Source organism: Arvicanthis niloticus, chromosome 5 (assembly GCF_011762505.2).
Source record: "Arvicanthis niloticus isolate mArvNil1 chromosome 5, mArvNil1.pat.X, whole genome shotgun sequence".
NCBI lineage: Eukaryota > Metazoa > Chordata > Mammalia > Rodentia > Muridae > Arvicanthis > Arvicanthis niloticus.
In genome coordinates this window covers 85,292,161-85,311,031 of record NC_047662.1, presented here as the reverse complement: position 1 = coordinate 85,311,031, position 18,871 = coordinate 85,292,161, and the positions used below count along the sequence as shown (strand labels likewise).

Sequence of the window (18,871 nt, the reverse complement as noted above, 5' to 3'; positions counted from 1 at the left end):
TCATTCCAATACATTCTCTTGGTAGGTGGATAGATAGATAGATAGATAGATAGATTCATTCCATAAATTCTCTGATTCTAGAGAACCCTGGGTAAAAGTGCTTGAGGCCAAGCCTGAGGACCTGAGTTTGATCACATGTGTTGGGAGTGGGAACTTCCTCCAGTAAGACTGCACTCTCTCTGAAAACAGTGCCACCAACTGGGGACCAAGTGTTCAAATATTTGAGCCTGTGGGGTACATTTCTTATTCAAACCACCACATCATGTATCAGTACTCCCAAAGAATTCTGGATAGCAATGGTGCTGCTGCATGAGACTGTAGAAATCCTCTGGTTCAGGTGAATCTAGAACCTTGCTCCCACTTCAGTGTGAAACTTAGCATCAAAGCCTTCAGGATATGTGGTGTTTCCTGAGAACTTCAGCCTGCCTTGACCTGATGCCAAGTAGTTGCTGAATGAGTACATTTGGGAGATGACAACCTCGCTACGATGCTAACCTGAAGGGTCCAAGGTATATAGTATGCTCTCAAAACTGGGAGCAGAGTGCACATTCCAGCATAGAGCTGGGTAGCTTACAAAGTCTTGAAGAGGCCTGGGTTTGATTTTGGAGATATGAGCATTTCATCAGACTAAACTTCTAGAAGTTTCCATCTATTAGCCTAAGTTCAAAGCTACTGTTTCAGCAAGCAGAGGCAATCAGATCATCGAGTGAATGATAAGGCTGCTTCCTGATCGTCCCGAGCTCTGCAAGGGTGATGATGATGGTGTTCTTCTTGCCACAAAAACGACACCCTCAGTGGAGGAGACAGAGCAAAGGAAGCTTCCGACCAAGTCAGAGATTCCTAAACCTCCTGCATAATTAATGACCTCATATGTGTATGTGGGAAGACCCGCCTTAGCTGGAATCTATAATCAGGCAACTGACTATTTTTGAGCTGGGTCTCTAGCCCAGGCTTGCCTCAACTCATCCTTAAGTAGTTAAGGATGATCTTGAACTCGTGATCTGCTCACCTCCACCTTCTGAGTGCTGCAATTACAGATGTACACCACTCTGTCTGGTTAACAGTGTTAGGAATGGTACCAAAGGCCTTGGGCATCCTAGGTAAGCTGGATACCAATTGAGCTTCATGCCCAGCTCCTAACTCTAGTTTTCTTTTCTTTTCTTTTTTCTTTTTTTCCGAGACAAGGGTTCTCTGTATAGCTCTGACTGTCCTGGAACTCACTATGTAGACCAGGCTGGCCTTGAACTCAGAAATCCACCTGCCTCTGCCTCCCAAGTGCTGGGATTAAAGGCGTGCGCCACCACTGCCCGGCCTAACTCTAGCTTTCTATAGTGGCCAACATCTCTTGCTCCACTGTTTAGAGTTACACAGAGTAAGGACTGTGTCATATCTCCTGGTCTGTGTAGTGAGGGCTCATCGGTGGACCTGCAGAACCTTTTGTCACCTGTGTTAGAACACTCAGGAGGGAGTGAGCAGAGCAGCCTGACAGGAGCTCACAGTGGCTTTGAGAGTGAGGAATTCAGAGGCTTGGGGAAGAAGCCAGACCTCTGCTCTCAGAACCCAGAGATGCCATTCACTCCTCCTCTGTTTTAGAACTTTTCCTGCACACTTACAGTTTTTTTTCCTTATTACCATCTGCTGTAGTTTGAATAAAAATGACTGCCATAGACTCACGTATTAGAATGCTAAGCTATCAGAGAATTGGTTCTATTTGAGAAAGATCGGGAGCTGTGGTCTTGTTGGAGGAAGTATGGTACTTGGGGTGAGCTTTAGCTTTCAAAAGCACCCCCTAGTCTCCGCTCCCTCCCACCACCACCCCCACCCCCACCCGCCTACAGATCAAGATGTAGCTCAAAACTACATCTCCAGTGCCATCCTCTCTGCCATGACAGTTGACTATGCCTCTGAAACTGTAAGTGGTTAAGAAGTCTGGTGTGAGCAAGGGCAATAAAAGCACCTCCTGCTAAGTCTGACGCCTGAGTCTGGACTCTGAAACCCATATGGTAGGAGGAGAGGACCAGTTCCCAAAAGTTGTCTTCTGGCTGCCACATTTGTACAGTGGCACAATCACACACACACACACAGACATACACAGACACACACAGACACACAGACACACACACAGACAGACACACACACAAACACACACACACACACAGAGAGAGAGAGAGAGAGAGAGAGAGAGAGAGAGAGAGAGAGAGAGAATAATAACCGTGTCTGGCATTGGCTGTACTGGTACAATGGGGCTGTCTGTACTGGTTAGTTTTTATTGTCAACGTGACACAACCTTGAATCACATGGGGAGAGGGCACTTTAATTGAGGAATTTCCCAGATCAAAGTGATCTGAGGCTATAACTGTGACAGCATGTCTTCACGGATGAGTGAAGTGGGAGGGTCCAGTGCATTGTGGGAGACATTAACCCTAGGTAGGTGGGTCTGGGAAGTAAAAGAAAGTGAGCAGAGAGCAAGCCAAAAGGCTAGACAATGAACATTATTCCTTCCTGGCTTCTGTTTGAGCTTCTCGCCCTGACGTCCCTCAAGGGTGGATTGTGACCTAGAAGATTAGGATGAAATATAACCTTTCTTCTCCAGTTTGCTTTTGGCCAGGGTATTTCTGCCACAGCAATAGAAAGCAAACTAGATATCATTGAAGGCTGAGCTTCTCCACTTACTCGTATAGCTATCCTCAGGGTACTAGGGATGGCTCTGCTCAGGACCACAGGATGACTGCTGTAGCATCAGGAATCAGTCTACACAGGACTGCAATAGAAAGGAAGAGATGTGGCAGGTTAAAGGCAAGAAGGCAATGAAACATCGTGGAAGACTGGTGGGCAGCTTTAGGTTTTAGCTGGGAATGACACCCAGGCTCACACATGCTAAGACCACATTTTTTTTAACTGCTTGAGGATTTCATCTATGCTTATACTATGTTTTGATCAAGCTCATTCCCCCACTCCCCTCCAGTCCATCCTCCATCGCCCTCCACACTACTCCCTCCTGAGTTTGTTGTGTGTTTGTTTTGAGAGCCACTGAACCCATTCACTGCTGCCAGTTGTGCAAGGGTAGCCTCTTGGGGGCGGGCTGCATCACTGAAGAACACACACACTCTTACTGCTGAGCCATACCATAGGCCCAGCTTCCTAGCTTTTCCTAAAGTAGCCTGCTCCCAGACTCAGGCATTCACCAACAGGAAACCAAGCAGAGAAGACTGACATCCAGCAAGTGCTCAGTACCTCTGGGATGGCCTCATCTTCTTACTCTAAAGCGAGGAACACAGAGTAGATGCCTCTTAGAAACATAAACTTTTTCATTGCATTTATTTGCTGTGCATCAAGTGCAAAAGTCTGGTCTCTCCTTGTTCCGTGTGGGTCCCAGGGATTGAACTTGGGGAATCAGTTTTGGCAGCAAGTGTCTTTTCCCCCCAAGACATCCGGGCCTAAAATATAAAATTAATGTAACAGACTATCAAGGTTTGCAAATCATGAATGTTCTACTTGGAGTCTTACAGATAGCAACCCGATGGTTCAGGAACTGAATGTTATCAGTACCCCCAGAACTCCCTAAAGTGTGAAAAATATTTTCATAGCACTATATATTAATTTTGCCTGGTTTGAATTTTATGTAAGTAGAACTATGTAGTATTCTTTTGTGCCTGGCTTCTTCCATTCATCATCATGTTTGTGAGGCTCATTCATCATGTATTCCTTTATTGTTATGGAGGTGTAATATTCTATTATTCAAACATATCACATTTACTTATGCACTACGGGGCTGGTAAATCATGTGAGCTTTTTTCTAGTTTTAGCTGCCCCTCTTTGCACATGTGCATGTGTGTTTGTGTGCATGTGTGTGTGCCTGTATGAGAGCAATGTATGTGCATGTGTGTACAGAGGCCACGGGGAGACATCAGGTATTTTTGTTGTATTGCTCTCATCTGATTCTCCTGACAAGGTCTCTCACTGAACCTCGAACTAGGCTGGCAGCCAGCCGCAGCCAGCCGCAGCCAGCCACAGCCAGCCCATTTTGCTCTCGTGCCTATAGTGAAGGGTTATAGGCAACACACAACTATGCTCAGCTTTTCATGTGGGTTCTACCTTAGGTCTTCATGCTTGTGCAGCAAACACTGTGATTGGCTGAGCCATGTATCTACCATGGCTACCTAGTACTGTGGTTCATCTTCTGGGAAGTATATGTATGCCATATGCCTCCCGATGCTTCCCCATCATCTGTCCCTCTTTCTCTGCCTCCTCCTCATCTCTTGTTCTTCCCTTTTCCTTCTCCTTCTCCCTCCTTCCCCTTTCTCTTTTTCTCCTCCTTCTTCCTCCTCAGATTTTTGATATAGGGTTTTCCTATGTTGCCCTGACTGTCTTGGAACTTGCTATGTAGACCAGGCAGGCCTCCTACCTCTGCCTTCTGAGTGCTGGAATTAAAGGCGTGTGCCCAAGACCCAGAACTTTCTCCATTTTGAGACATCATCTCCATATATAGCCCAGACTGGCCCGAAACTCACTTTGTAGCCCAGGCTGCTCAACTCATAATCCACCAGCCTCAGGCCCTTGAGATCATAGCCTTGTGCCACTACACCTAGCTATAATATGCATTTTTATGTTTACAGTTTTACAGGGGTCATATAATGTGTGAAGGTTCAACTTTTAGATGCTTTTTAGTGATGTTTCCTACTGATGAGCCAAATGTCATCATGAGGCATATCCATCCTAACCACTGCTAATACAACTCAATGTCATATCCATCCTAACCACTGCTAATACAACTCAATGTCATATCCATCCTAACCACTACTAATACAACTCAATGTCATATCCATCCTAATCACTGCTGATACAGCTCAATGTCATATCCATCCTAACCACTGCTGATACAACTCAATGTCATATCCATCCTAACCACTGCTGATACAACTCAATGTCAGCATTCCCAGATGCTTGTTAGCTCCACGTCTTCTCCAGCCTGGTCTGTGCTGAGTACTCACAACAAAGGAACATACATCCATACCTAGCTCACTCCCAGCCAGCACTTGCACCCCAGCCAGCTGGGGAGCAGATATCCTGAGGTCAGGGCAACAAACTGCATTCTCTATGGCCAATCGAGGCTCCCTGCTACCAAGAATCTACAGCAGAGTTTAGAAAATATCCTTCCCTTTGTGATACACTCCACAGCCTGAGATACAGAATGAATTGACTCAGGCTAGTTCATCTAAACATTCCCACCTGCGCTTCTTTCTCTCTCTCTCTCTCTCTCTCTCTCTCTCTCTCTCTCTCTCTCTCTCTCTCTCTCTCTCTCTATAGGGTTTCTCTGTGTAACAGCCCTGGCTGTCCTGGAATTTGCCGTGTAGACCAGTCTGGCTTTGAATTCATAGAAATCTATCTACCTGCCTTTGCTCCGGAGTGTGGGGATTGAAGGCATGTGCCACCACCGCCTGACTTCTAAAATTTAAGCACCTGATAAATGTTCAAACAAAACAAGCCATCACCTAAACAAGCTGTGATGGTTTAAGGGTGGGTCAGAGATGCAGCTCAGTTGGCACAGAGCTTAGCTGACATGCAGGAAGCCTTCTGTTCAATCTCCAGCTCCTCTTAAACCACGAATGGTTCAAGTAATCCAGCACTAGGGAGGTTGAAGCATGAGGATCAGAAGCTCTCAGCTAAATAAAAGTTTGAGTCCATCCTGGAACACTTGAGATCCTACCTCAAAAAAAGGGGGGGGGGGAGTGGAAGGGGCTGAGGAGAGGGCTCAGGGGGAGAAGAGTACTTGGTGTGCAACGTGGAAGACCTGAGTTCAAAGCCTGGGCACCCATATCATAGGTGGGCTGAATGCCTGTAACCCCAGTGCTGGAGGTAGTCAGGATAGGTGGATCCTAGAAGCATGCTGCCCAGCTAGCCTGGCTGACATGGTAGGCTTCAGGTTCCCTGAGAGACCTGGCTCAAGAGAGTAAGGAGGAAGACACTTGATGTCCTCTACTGGCTTCCGTGTTTATGTACACAGATACCTGCACACATATACCCAAAAGAAAGGGGACTTCTAGTCTCCCCCACCCTACCCTGTGCTCATGTGTGTGTGAGCATGGACGGAACAGGAGGTGGATGTTGGGTGTTATTCTGCAAGCACTAGCTGCATCATCATTATCATCAGATTCTTCTCCTTCCTCCTCCCCCTCCTCCTCCCCTTCTTCTTCCTCCTCCTCTTCCTCCTCCTCCCCTCCTCCTCCTCCCCTTCCTCCTCCTCTTCCCCTCCTCCTCCTCCTCCTCCTCCTCCTCCTCCTCCTCCTCCTCCTCCTCCTCCTCCTCCTCCTCCTCCTCCTCCTCCTCCTCTTCCTTCTCTTCCTCCTTCTTCTGGATCTCTGCTTTAACCTGGAGCTCAGGGATTTGCTTACCCTGGCTGGCCAGTGAGCTTCTAGGAGCTCCTTGTTTCCCCCCTCTCTGGTGTTGCAGTTGATTTCTCTCTCTTTCTGTTTGTCTGTCTGTCTGTCTGTCTGTCTGTCTTTCTTTCTTTCTTTCTTTCTTTTTTTTTTGATTTATTTATGTTTGTATGTATGTGAGTGCCTGGCACCGATGGAGACTAGAGGAGAACATTGGATCCCTTGGAATTGGAGCTATAGGTAGTTTTGAGCTGCCACATGGGTGTACAAATCAAACCAGGGTTCTTTGCAAAAGCAGCAAGTGCTCTTAACTACTCTCCATCTCCTCCATCTGGCATAGCTGGATTTGAACTCAGGCCTTCATGCCTGTACAGCAGGTCCTTTGACCTACCACACTACGGAGTGTTTTGAGATGGACTGGTAAAATGATCCTGTCATTTACCCCAAAACTCATCTGCTGCCTCTGAAGTGAAATCTAATTTCTTGTTTGCAAAACTCTTCAAATTCTGGCTTCAAGCGAATTTGCTTCTTTCTGGGGACATCACCAGCTGAATTAAACTGTCCACACAAATTTCTCTCTGTTGGGGTTTGTGCCTTCTCAGCTGGGTACCCCCCCCCCCCCCTTGTTTGAGACAGCCCTCTGTGGTTTGTTACATGTCACTCTGAATGTTCTCTGAAAACCTCCTTTGTCCTCACCAGCCATCCACTTTAGAAGTGGTGGCATTATTTTGAGGCAGGGTTTGGGATGCCATATAGAATAAAGCTATGATTGTATTAAAAGCCAGAGGAGGATAAGCAGCTAATACAAACACCAAGAGTGGCTGAGCACCTGCTGGACAAAGGAGGAGATGGGACAATGCCCTGTTGGCACTGAGTACTCACTCACATGGAGTCCTGACAGGGGTGCTAGTAAGGGTGACAGGGTTCCTCTTTGGCAAAATACTAAATTGTGGGGCCCAGGGCCCTATCTCCTGATAGGCTGCAGGCTAAGTGCTTGCCATTCCTTGTGGATGGGAAAGAGTCCATGTGACTGGGTCTTGCTTCAAAGGTAGATAGTTTATTCTGGACCAAGTATGTTTGGCCATGTCCTGAGGAGCAACATGGGTTGAGGGTACTCTGAATGACATGTCCTACTGTGGAAGTTTATTATATATACACTAAATTGAGACAGGGACTCACTATGTAACCCGGGCTGTCCTAGAATTCACTTATGTACGCCGAGCTGGTAGTGATATCACAGTATTAAAGTTAGGGACATCTCTGCTATAGGCCTCAGATGCTCTCTGATGACTGGTTTTTCAGCTTTTGGGTGAAACTAGTGGTTTGGTGAGTTAGCATCCTAAAGACTTTACTTGATAGTCAAAAGGAAGTTAGGTCAGATCCAGAGGTCAGTAATTCATGACTTTTTGTTTGTTTGTTTGTTTGTTTTGTTTTTGGTTTTTCGAGACAGGGTTTCTCTGTATAGCCCTGGCTATCCTGGAACTCACTCTGTAGACCAGGCTGGCCTCGAACTTAGAAATCCGCCTGCCTCTGCCTCCCAAATGCTGGGATTAAAGTCTTGCTCCACCACTGCCCGGCTTTTTTTTTTTTTTTTTTTTTTAAGAGAGAGAGAGAGAGAGAGAGAGAGAGAGAGAGAGAGAGAGAGAGAGAGAGAAACAGGGTTTTTCTGTGTAGTCCTGGCTGCTCTGGAACTCTTTTTGTAGACCAGGCTGGCCTTGAATTCAGAGATCCACCTGTTTCTGCTGGGACTAAAGACTGTATGTGCTACCATGTCCAGTAATAAATGACTAGGGGGACTAAAGATAGACAAAGATGATCTGCAACATTCCAACACCACAAAGTTGTAAAATTTTACTCTGTGGAATTTGCAACAGAGATAGGATTTTTTGGGAAAGTGCAGCTTCCAAGATGTTTGGGGAATGTCATGACACTGGGGACATCCCACAAACCCCTGTTTTTTTTACAGAGCTCAGTCTTAAAATTCAAATTTTCCTTCATAAATCCCAACCAAGATCACAGCCTTTTGCTCTGAGAACCTTGCCATGCTTCCTCTTCACCAGGTTGCGCTAGACAAAGTCACGTGCTCTGGGACTTCACGTGCTCTGGGTTATTTCAGGAACTATTCCTCACCACAAGGAGCACTGAAATGAATCAGGAAATGGTGGACAGGACAGGCAGGCCTCAGCTGAAAATGAATGCTGGAACTTTCCACCAAAATATTTCCCCTAGTTTACTTTCTTTAGTTTTGATGACTACCTATTCTTGGATCATTGTGGCCAGATGCCTCTGACGGACCAGGAAAGTAAATAAATAAACTTTCATATGGCCCTTTAGGAGCCCTGTTTTTTTTTTTTTTTCCTCTTTCCTCTCTCTCCCCTCTCTTCCTCTTCTTCCCCTTCCTCCTCTTCCTCTTCTTCCTCCCCTAACCCCCCTTCCTCCCCTTCCTCTGTGGGGAGGCATAAAAAGTCTCATTCTGACTCAAACGAAGGAAATGGAGTTTGGAATGCACCATATAATTATGGATACTCTGTGGTTGTTGTTTCATAAGAATAGTAGAGAAAAACCTGAGGGAAAAGGAAGGGAGTTAACATTTAAGGAGCTCCTAACACTCAACAAAGGCCGTGATCCTGGGAGTCCCATCTGATTCCACAGCTGTCTCATGTACAGCCCTCTGCGTTCCTCTCCCTACTTGGCAGGCTGGGAGACAGTTATATTTTATTGTGTGCACATGCGTGGGGTCAGAGGGACAACTTTTGGGGAATTGGTTCTTTCATTTCACCTCATTGAGGCAGTTTCTTATGTTTCTGTTGATGCTGCAGCACTGAGTAATCTAGGCTAGCAGACCAGAGAGCTGCCTTATTTTCTTGCATCTGCCTTCCATGTCACCATAGGAGTGCTGGGATCAAAGAATGCCTCCATATCTGGCGTCTCACATGAGTTCTGGGGACCAAACTCTGGTCCTCAGGCATGGATGGCAAGTTCTTTTACCTACTGAGCCATGTAATTTGCTCTTTTATGGAGTTTTCTTTTCACATTTATTCTTATTTTATGGTTGTTGTCAAATCTATGTCCTTTAGAAGAGCAGTGTCCTTAACCACTGAGTCATCTCTTCAGCCCTACTTCTGTGAAATCTTAAGAGCACCATTGAGGGTTAAATCAATAACAATATTCAAGAAGAAAATCTGCCAGATATCTATAGGTAAGTCATTTTTAGTTATATTTGTATTGTCTGTTTCAATGAAGATAATAGGGTATGTAACCGCTTTAGGCAGCTCCTAAAATAATAAATGAAGGGACAGTTTGCACAACTCAGACATCCAGACCCTAGCACTCCCATGAGACAGATGCAGCATTTAAAATAGCTGTTTAGTGCCCTTTCAATATTATTTTCCCCAACCAAGGTAGACTGGTCTGAAAGAGATAAAAGACAACAGCTACAGAATAAGGGTTCAAGTCTTTGGACTACGTCAGAAGGCGGTCACTGAAGTTACATGAGACTCTGCTAGTTATTTTGGGTTGGTTTCAATTCTGCATTCTACATGTTTTGTTTCTAGAGAAAGTGTGATAGTTAGAGAGCCTTTTGTGAATCCCAGTGTTAAAACCTGTCACCGTTTTTTAACAGGCAAACTGGACAGACCTAAGAAGTTTGAGGATTGGAAAAAATGTGTTTCTTCACAGTGAGCCACACACAGTACATAAGTGTTTGCTAGATTGGCAGATGTCCCTCTAACTTGGCCTTCGAGACAGAAGCGCCAGTGACAAGGGACAAACATATACTTTAAAGAGCTGTAAGTAAAACCTTGTCTATCTCCACCATGCTAGCAAATAAAAGCCGAGAATTCTGTTCCACCATGCTAGCAAATAAAAGCCGAGAATTCTGTTCCACCCGAGGCCAGTATAGGAACCATCAATGCATGAAAAGCAACTAGGGCCGGGCAGTGGTGTCGCACGCCTTTAATCCCAGCACTTGGGAAGCAGAGGCAGAGGCAGGCGGATTTCTGAGTTCGAGGCCAGCCTGGTCTACAGAGTGAGTTCCAGGACAGCCAGGGCCACACAGATAAACCCTGTCTCGACCCCCCTCCCCCCCCCCCCCAAAAAAAAAAGAAAAAAAGAAAAGAAAAAGAAAAGAAAAGCAACTAGAACCTCAGGGTTCTTGCAGAAGACTGGCAAAGCGTGCTCGTAAGGACCATAAATCATTTGTCGCACACGCTATTTACGGATGCTCACGCTTCTGAGGTTTAGCCTTGTAAAAACTCAGCTTAGCTGCATAAGCCAGCCTGTATAGAGACTTGAGTGTGGATTTGAAGACATACCACACTGCCTCTTTAAATGTCCTTCTAGTTTTCCTACTCGATGTTCTCCAGTCCTTCTGAGCCACGTAATCCTTTCCGTTACTAAGATATGCCCCCACGTATTTATATTTATTATATTTTATTACTCTCTGCGTGTGCACTGTGGCTGGGAGCCCCTAACTCACGTGGGTGCCTTCTGAACCTCCGGCGCAGGGGCCAGTGGGCGCACTTCCTGCTGGGAGGTGGGCGGGGCGGGCCTCCTCCCTCAAGCCCCGCCCCACCCTGCGTCCCGCCCTCCCTCCCGGCGGGCAGAGGCTCCGCGGGGGCGGGGCTGCGAGCCGTGGGCGGCGTGGCGGTGCTAGCAGGGCGCAGGGCCGGAGGTGCTGGGCTTCACCGTGGCTTAGCTCACGGAGCTGTGGTGTGTCTCTCGCGAAAGCTCAGCCTAACGGACAGGAGAAGCATCGGGCAGAGGCGGCCCCCACCGGCTAGTGCAGGGCCTCGGGCCGAGTGGGGCCGAGAGCTGCGGGAGTAAGCGGCGGCGGGTCCCGAGCGCTGCGCGCCATGGCGGGCGGGCCCCCCAAGGCCCTGCCGTCCACGGGCCCCCAGTCCTTGCGAGACATGCCGCACCCGCTAGCCGGCTCCAGCAGCGAGGAGGCCGTGGGAGGCGACAGCACGCCCAGCCCGGACCTACTGATGGCCCGCAGCTTCGGTGACAAGGTGGGGCGCTCGGGGCTGGGGACTCCTGGGGCGGAGCGGGAGAGGAGGATGGATCCAGGACCACCCCTGACACTGGGCCGCGCTCATCCTGACGCTCCTTTCCCGGAGGTTAGGCGTGCTTTGGCCCCAACAGTCCTTGGTCAAAGCGTGTCCTCTCACTGCCCCCGCGGGGTCGCAGCTGCAGGCTGAGCGGCCGGAGGGCATGCGTTTCCTGGCTGAGTGTGGCCCCGAGCGCGGGTGACAGCTGGTGGGGAGGGGTTCGGGTTGCAGAGAGCATGTGGGGACTCGGGGCGTGTGCTGCGGGTACTTGGCCTCTGTGTCCCAGGAAGGAGGTCCCTCACCCCTCTAGGTGCATTCCTTGAAGAGGAGCTGCAGAATAGGAATAACTTGTTGGCGCTTCCAGTTTCTCCGGACAGCAAAAAAGCAAGAGTTAATGGCTAATGGCTTTCCGGGGTGGGTCTGAGCAGCCCTGCTCTTCTTCTCCCCAGTCGGTCATGTGGGGAGTGATCTTTGTTTAGGTTTGCTGTTTGCCCCAGGAGTCACCTGACTCCGACCTCAGCGGCGGCTGGAGGAGAGTCTCTGGTTTTTTGTCTAGGGCTTCATTCACCTCCTATAGCGGACCACATTGATTAGGTTTGGCTCTGGCTGGTTTTGTGGTTGATGGAAAGCAAGCTCGCCCTTTGACCTTCTTTGTGCAGAGGAAGGCTCTTGGTCGTTGTGCTATACTACTCTCCTGCTGCTTTGAGAGACAGCAAAGTCCAGTGAGGAGGAGGAAGAGACAGCATCTCCCCCGCCCCCCATCGCCATTTCAGCTGTAACCAGGATTTTGAGCAGCGATTGTATCTGCGCTCCTGCTGCCACTTAGTCATGAGTTGCAGACATTCCAATTGTTCTTAGCACTTGAGATCAGGGTCTCTTCCTCCTATTAAAATAGTAAATGAATCCTTTCTTTCTCTAGTATTAATGGAATTAATGAGATCAGGAGACGTAACTTTTCTTCTTCCCTTAGATGGGAGGGCATATGGGAGGTAACATTTCATATGAAAGAGTGTGACTTGTTGGCCCCGAGCTCTCAGAATGACTAGGGAGTGATAAGGACTTATAAAGCATACGCCAATGAAATGGATAAATTGAACAGCTCAAAGTATGTTCTTGCATCCACACCCGGACCTCTGTGGTCACTGCTTTTTATAGGTTTTAGACTATGTAGAAACATAGGCAGCTTGCAAAACCCTTCCTTGTGTTTGGCATTCAAAATGTGATCTTTGAATGCCTGAATGATAATTTTTTTCTTATTAGCAGAGAAATTGATTTTGAATGGATGTAGAATGGGAAATAAGGTTAAACCTTTAGTTGCTGTCTTGGTTCTCTGTAGGAAATTGAATTATTTCCTTACTGTTGTGTAAGAAATTACTTCAAAGTTTAGCACCTGAAAATACTGTCTATGAGTTAGGAACCTGGGTGATTCTGAATCAGACCTTCAGAGGCTGCTGCCATCTGAAGGCTGGATTGGGAGTACTCTAACATCAATGCTAGGCTCACTCATGTGGTTCTTCACAACATAGTAACTGGTTTCTGCCAGAGAAGGTGATCCAAACCAGCCCAAGACTCCAGCCAGCCCTGTATATATTGATCCACAAGTGACATACCTCTGCTGTATCCTGTTGCTTATGAAGGGACACTGGCACAGTGTGGGAAGAGAGTGTGAATCCTAGATAATACTAGGAAATGGAGATCACTGTGACCATCTTGGAGCCTGGCTTCTGTTCTACAGTGTGTGTGTGTGTGTGTGTGTGTGTGTGTGTGTGTGTTGCTATGAATTGAGCCCATGGCAAGTGCTCTACCATTGGGCTATATCCCTTGCCTCACATACAGCTGTTTTGAATATTTCCTTATGATCCAGTTTTGGATAGTTAATTCAGAAGTGCAGCCAGCTTACTAGTAAGTACTTGGGAAGGTAAACGCTCTTTCCTACTAAGGTCTGGTTGGCTGGTAGTAAGACCCTTGTCTAATTGTGCATGGTTTCCTCCACAGGATCTATTCTTTGAGAGTCTTGAAGGCACTATTATTAATTATTTAACATTTAATAAATATCCCAACCACTGTGGAGAGCATCTAAATGACACAAGTCTCCAGGGCCCAATTTACAATCAGCCACTTTTCCTTAGAGGCTAAGCATTGTAGTTTCTCTCTGATCATGAGTAGTATTCTTTGGCATACATGTATCCTCATACATTTTTTTAAAAAAGAGACTTATTTTGTATGTGTATGTGTTTGGGTGTGTGCTTCTGTGTGAATGGATACTGGGTGTGGGCAGGTCCCTCAGAGGCCAGAAGAGGGTGTTGGTTTGCCTGGAGTTGGAGTTACAGATGCTGTGAGCCTCCTGACATGGGTGCCCATAGCTGAACTCAGTTCCTCTGGACGAGCAGGAAGTACTCAAACTGCTGAGCCATCTCTCCAACCCCTCCCAAATATTTGTAAAGAGCAGTTAGCAAGCTGCAGAAATGAGAGCAGTGGGGGGGGGGGCTCCGGGGGGGGCTCCCCTTGCCAATCTTTACCTTGTTTAGGTAGTGTCAGTGCCTTTGGAGGGCAGGAGGTAAAGTCAGGTGCTGTGTCGTTCTCTTGCCTCTTTAGACATTGGGGTTTCATCGGAGACAAGGATTTAGGATTGGTTCTGGGTAAGGGGCATGAAGGCGTTGGCAGGCAGAGAACAGGGTCAGGGTGTTGCACAGAAGGGAATTGCTTGCTCTGGCTTCAGATGGTGTTTCAGCAGTGTAGCTGACACTTACAAATGGCCTTTTCTGTTCTGGGCATAGGAAAGAGGGACTGGTGAATCTGCCACCTTCTCACACTGTCCACATCATGGTACAGTGGGAAGAATTCCTGTCTGTCGAGGGCTGGATGGCTGTGTTCTGATGCTACCCAAACCTTGTATCCCTTCATTTTTCCTCTCCAGCTAAAATGTAAATAAAACCACTTGACCTATTTCTCGGCTGTTTTACTTTTGTCCACGTATTCTGAGCAGTTTCATCTGTGATTCAGCCTCCTGCCTGGGTGTTCATTGTGAAACTGAATACTTGACCCCTCTCAACCTCCAGTCCTTGGTTAGGACTTCCACACACCTCCACCTTCTTACATACCTACTTAATGACCCTTCCTGCCAACATCTCTTCTTTTACATTTCAATCATTGGGTATGGAAATCCCCTGTCATCTTTGGTAGCTTTTCTTTAAACCTATAACTTTCTAAAAAAAAGTACTTACTTTATGTGTATTGGTGTTTTTTTTCTGAATGTATGTCTGTGTGAGGATGTTAGATTCTCTGGAACTGGAGTTTTGAACAGTTGTGAGCTGCCATGTGGGTGCTGGGAATTGAACCTGGGTCCTATGGAAGAGCAGCCAGTGCTCTTAACTGCTGAACCATCTCTTCTAGCCCCCTAAACTTTTAACCTTTAAACCTAATGCTATACAGTGAATTGAAGACTGAACGGCCAGGAGACCCTGTCTTAAAACAAACTACCACCACTACCAAAACTCCAATTAATAATAATAATAATAATAATAATAATAATAATATGCATAGTATAAATAAAGCTAACTAATACAGTGGATCACATAACCAATTCTCAGCCAGCAGCCTGGGAATGCAACCTTGCCTTCTTCCTGCTCAAGACCTTGGAATGTCCCTAGGGCAGTCAGAGTAAAGGCCAGTGTTCTCAAGGGTCCTTCCAGGCCCACATAATCAGGCTATTCCCTGACTCATCTTGCCTTCTTCAGGCCTCTGCTCTGTTGTGCCCTCCACCTGACATATACCATAGACATCTATTTGCCACCTCCCTCATTTCCTTAAGTCTATTCAAGTCTCAAATTCTCGGAAAGGCCTACCCAAGTCCGGTTCCCAACAGCCAGTGATCCTGAAGTCCCCTTCCCACCTGCTTTCTTCCTTCCATACTACCTGCTGCATAGCCATGCAAATTCTGAGAACAGGGATTTTGCTGCTTTAGTAAATAATCTTGGATTTCTAGGACAGTGCCTGACTCCCTGAACTGTTTTCTGGATGAACAAAAAGAATGAAGTGTGCCTCCAAGGGGCAGTGTGGGGCCACTTGGTTGGTTGAGAGCTTGCCTAGCTTGTCCTAGGCTGGAGCATGAGCAGAACATGATGGCGGTATATACCTGCAGTACCCACACTGTATTACACTGGGAGGGGAGGCAGGAGCAGGAGTTTAAGGTCATGCTGGGCTCTACAGAGAGTTCAAGGCCAACAAGGGAATGGGGCTTGGGGATGAACAGATGACTCTGCTCATGAAGTGCCTGCTGAACAAGCATGAGGACTTGAACTTGGGTCTCCTGCATCCATATAAAGGACAGTTGCACACATCAGTGACTCTAGGAACAGGACAGGAGGATCTTTATGACACAGACAGTCCAGCTGAACTGGTGAACTCCAGGTTCAGCAAGAGACTGTCTTAAACAAGTTGGAGCTTGCTGGATGTACTGGTGCACACCTGTAATCCCAGCACTCTGGTGACAGAGACTGGTGGATCTCTGTGAGCTAGAAGCCAGAAGAAAAAACGGTAGGGGCCATGACGGAGGACACCCGCTGTTAACCTCTGGCTCCAACACTGTACACACATACACATGCATCAGTTTTCGACTTTGTATTTTGAGACAGGTTCTTGCTATGAAGATCTGCCTGGCTGGTCTTGAACTCTCTGCCTTTGCCTCCTAGTGTTAGGGATTAAAGGTGTGGATTACTAATTAGTCTCTTTTCCTCTGGTGTGTGTAGATGTGCTTGTGTGCATGAGATTGAAGAATAACTTTTTGAATCTCGTCCCCCTAACCATGTTGAGACAAGGTTTCTTGTTTCTGTGATGCTATTTAATCAGGCTGACTGGGCTATGGGCTTCTGGGCCATTCTCCTGTCTCCGCTTCCTCCCCCCACCCCCATCCCCGGTCAATCTGGAGGTGTTGTGATGATAGGTGAAAGATACCAGGCTTTCTTAAGTGTGCTCCTGAGGATCTAATTCAGGTTGTTGGCAGAGCAAGTGTTTTTTACCTACCGAGCCATCTTGTTGGCCCCTAGTTAAGATTCTTTTAAAATGGCATAAAACTAAAAAATGTACAAGCTTTGCTATTGAAAGGACCCAGCCGGGCGGTGGTGGCGCACGCCTTTAATCCCAGCACTTGGGAGGCAGAGGCAGGCGAATTTCTGAGTTTGAGGCCAGCCTGGTCTACAGAGTGAGTTCCAGGACAGCCAGGGCTATACAGAGAAACCCTGTCTCGAAAAACCAAAAAAAAAAAAAAAAAAAAAAAAAGAAAGAAAGAAAGGACCCAGATATTTTTGGCTTCAGGCATGGCTAGAGAATATGTGCTGATGGTGTTAGGAGTCTGTTACTTGCCACAAGCAGGAAGGGTCCCTCTTCCTGATAGTTCTGCAGAGCTCTGTCTTAGCTGGAATTGGGTCAGACACCCACACCTGTTTTTGTGACTGATCTGGCAGAGAGAGCTAGAATCCAGTTAGCTACCTTTTGCTTGAGGGACTTTTAAAAGTGAAATATACAAATTAAGTGTATCTAGAAATGTGCCTGTGGAATGAGGAACGTTGTCTTAGGTGGGGCTCCACAGAAAATGGGAACAAGAAGGTATCCCGCGCACTTGGGAAGTAGCAAACAGTATTGAAACTAGTGCTAGTTAAGTTTGGGAGGCCATGTTTGCAGGAAGTGTGTTTTAAGGGGTACCGTCTAGGTCAAATAGGTGTTGACCCAATGCCTAATCTTGCCTAGGAGGTGACAGTGAATTTCGGGATAGGAGAATTTTAAAAGGGCATCTGCCCGAAGCCTTCAAGAGTTGCTTCAGAGGAGAGGAGCAGGCCTGAGAGACCTTGTTTACCACAACAAGGTCAAGTGACAGGATCTAGGTGGAGTTACCCACCTTGGCTGCCCAGAACACAGAAGCAGAACTGCCCCTGGGCTTGCCTTGAGACATCTCCGGCGTGACCTGGAACGGACTGTGGATTATCCCACCCATCTGAAACCAGGAGGGGTTGTGGGTTGGGTCTTCCCCTTTAAATTGAGAGCTGAACATTAAAGCTTGGGGCCTTGATCAGAGAACTTTGTCTTGGCCTCATCTCTTCTCGCCCTCCTTCCCCCTTCAATTCCCAGCCCCCCTTTCAGGTGTACCCAGTTTACTTGTGGCCGCGGGCGGCTACAGTGGAATGTGAAGAGTTAGACATTATTTTTGTCAGTGACAGGATAAGATCAACGTTCATGCTCCTAACCACTTACCACTATGCATGAGCCCCTGTTGTGTGAATTCCCCGGGAGATAGACAGACAGACAGACAGACAGACAGACACACACTCACACAGAGAGATTGAGAGAGAGAGAGAGAGAGAGAGAGAGAGAGAGAGAAACATTAAAGCAGAGTGTAGTGTTTCTGTTACCAAAAAAAAAGAATGTGTTGGTTCAAACAGGAAGCAGTGAGCATTCACTAGAGATATTCCACTACTTTGTCATTTGATGTGTATGTCTCTGTGTGTGTGTGTGTGTGTTTGTGTGTGTGGTCATCATTGGTCTTCTTCAGTAACACTCCACCTTTTCTAGTTTTGTTTTTGTCAGATGGTGGTGGCACACACCTTTAATCCCAGGACAGCCAGGGCTACACATAGAAACCCTGTCTTGAAAAACCAGAAGAAAAAAAAAAAAGTAAAAAAAGAGATGGGGTCTCACTAAGTAGGTGTGGTTGTCTTGTAACTTACTATGTAAACCAGGCTGGACTTGAACTCACAGAGATCCACCTGCCTCTGCCCCTCAAGTGCAGGGATTAAAGGCCTGTGCTATTACCTTTGGCCTCTACTTGTTTAATAATTAAATTTTATTTTACATGTATGAATATTTTGACTGCTTGTATTTCTGTTTTATGTGTGTGCCTGGTACCCAAGGAAGTCAGCAGAGAGCGTTGTTTCCCCGAGGCCTAGATTTACAGATGGCTGTGACCTGCAGTGTGGGTGCTGGAATTGAACCACTGAGCCATCTCCCGGGTCTCTTAACAATTTTTAAATTATTATTTCATCTCTTTTATTTTTTTATTTACCTTATGATCCTGAATTTCACTGGTTTAGCTAGAATGGCTGGCCAGTGAGGCCTTTCCCCTAGGTTACACTTGGATCACTGGCTTTGAGAGAATACCAGTTCAGTTATGTTTTAGGTAAATCCAGAACAGTCAAGGTGGGGCTCATACACAGAAAAAAGTCTGTCACAGCAAAGCAAACTAACCTAGACTGATGCAATGTCTTGGCTGTAGTGAATGGTGTTGCAGTGAACAAGGAGTTAATGGGTACAGGAATCTTTTTTAAAAGTTCCTTCCTTCCTTCCTTTCTTTTTCTTTTTTCTTTTTTTTCTTTCTTTCTTTCTTTCTTTCTTTCTTTCTCTCTTTCTCTCTTTCTCTCTTTCTCTCTTTCTCTCTTTCTCTCTTTCTTTCTTTCT

The 18,871-nt window shown here is 46.7% G+C and overlaps 1 protein-coding gene across 1 annotated transcript in view; it reads left to right on the top strand.

Moving 5' to 3' along the window:
• Positions 1–10,990: 10,990 nt before the first annotated feature.
• The window catches only part of Snx30 (sorting nexin family member 30), a 97,246-nt gene continuing 89,365 nt past the window's right edge, over positions 10,991–18,871 (top strand). The window contains exon 1 of the mRNA XM_034503453.2: positions 10,991–11,386. Coding sequence (XP_034359344.1) covers positions 11,231–11,386 — 156 coding nt within the window. The 5' untranslated portion in view covers positions 10,991–11,230. The remainder of the gene's footprint in view (positions 11,387–18,871) is intronic.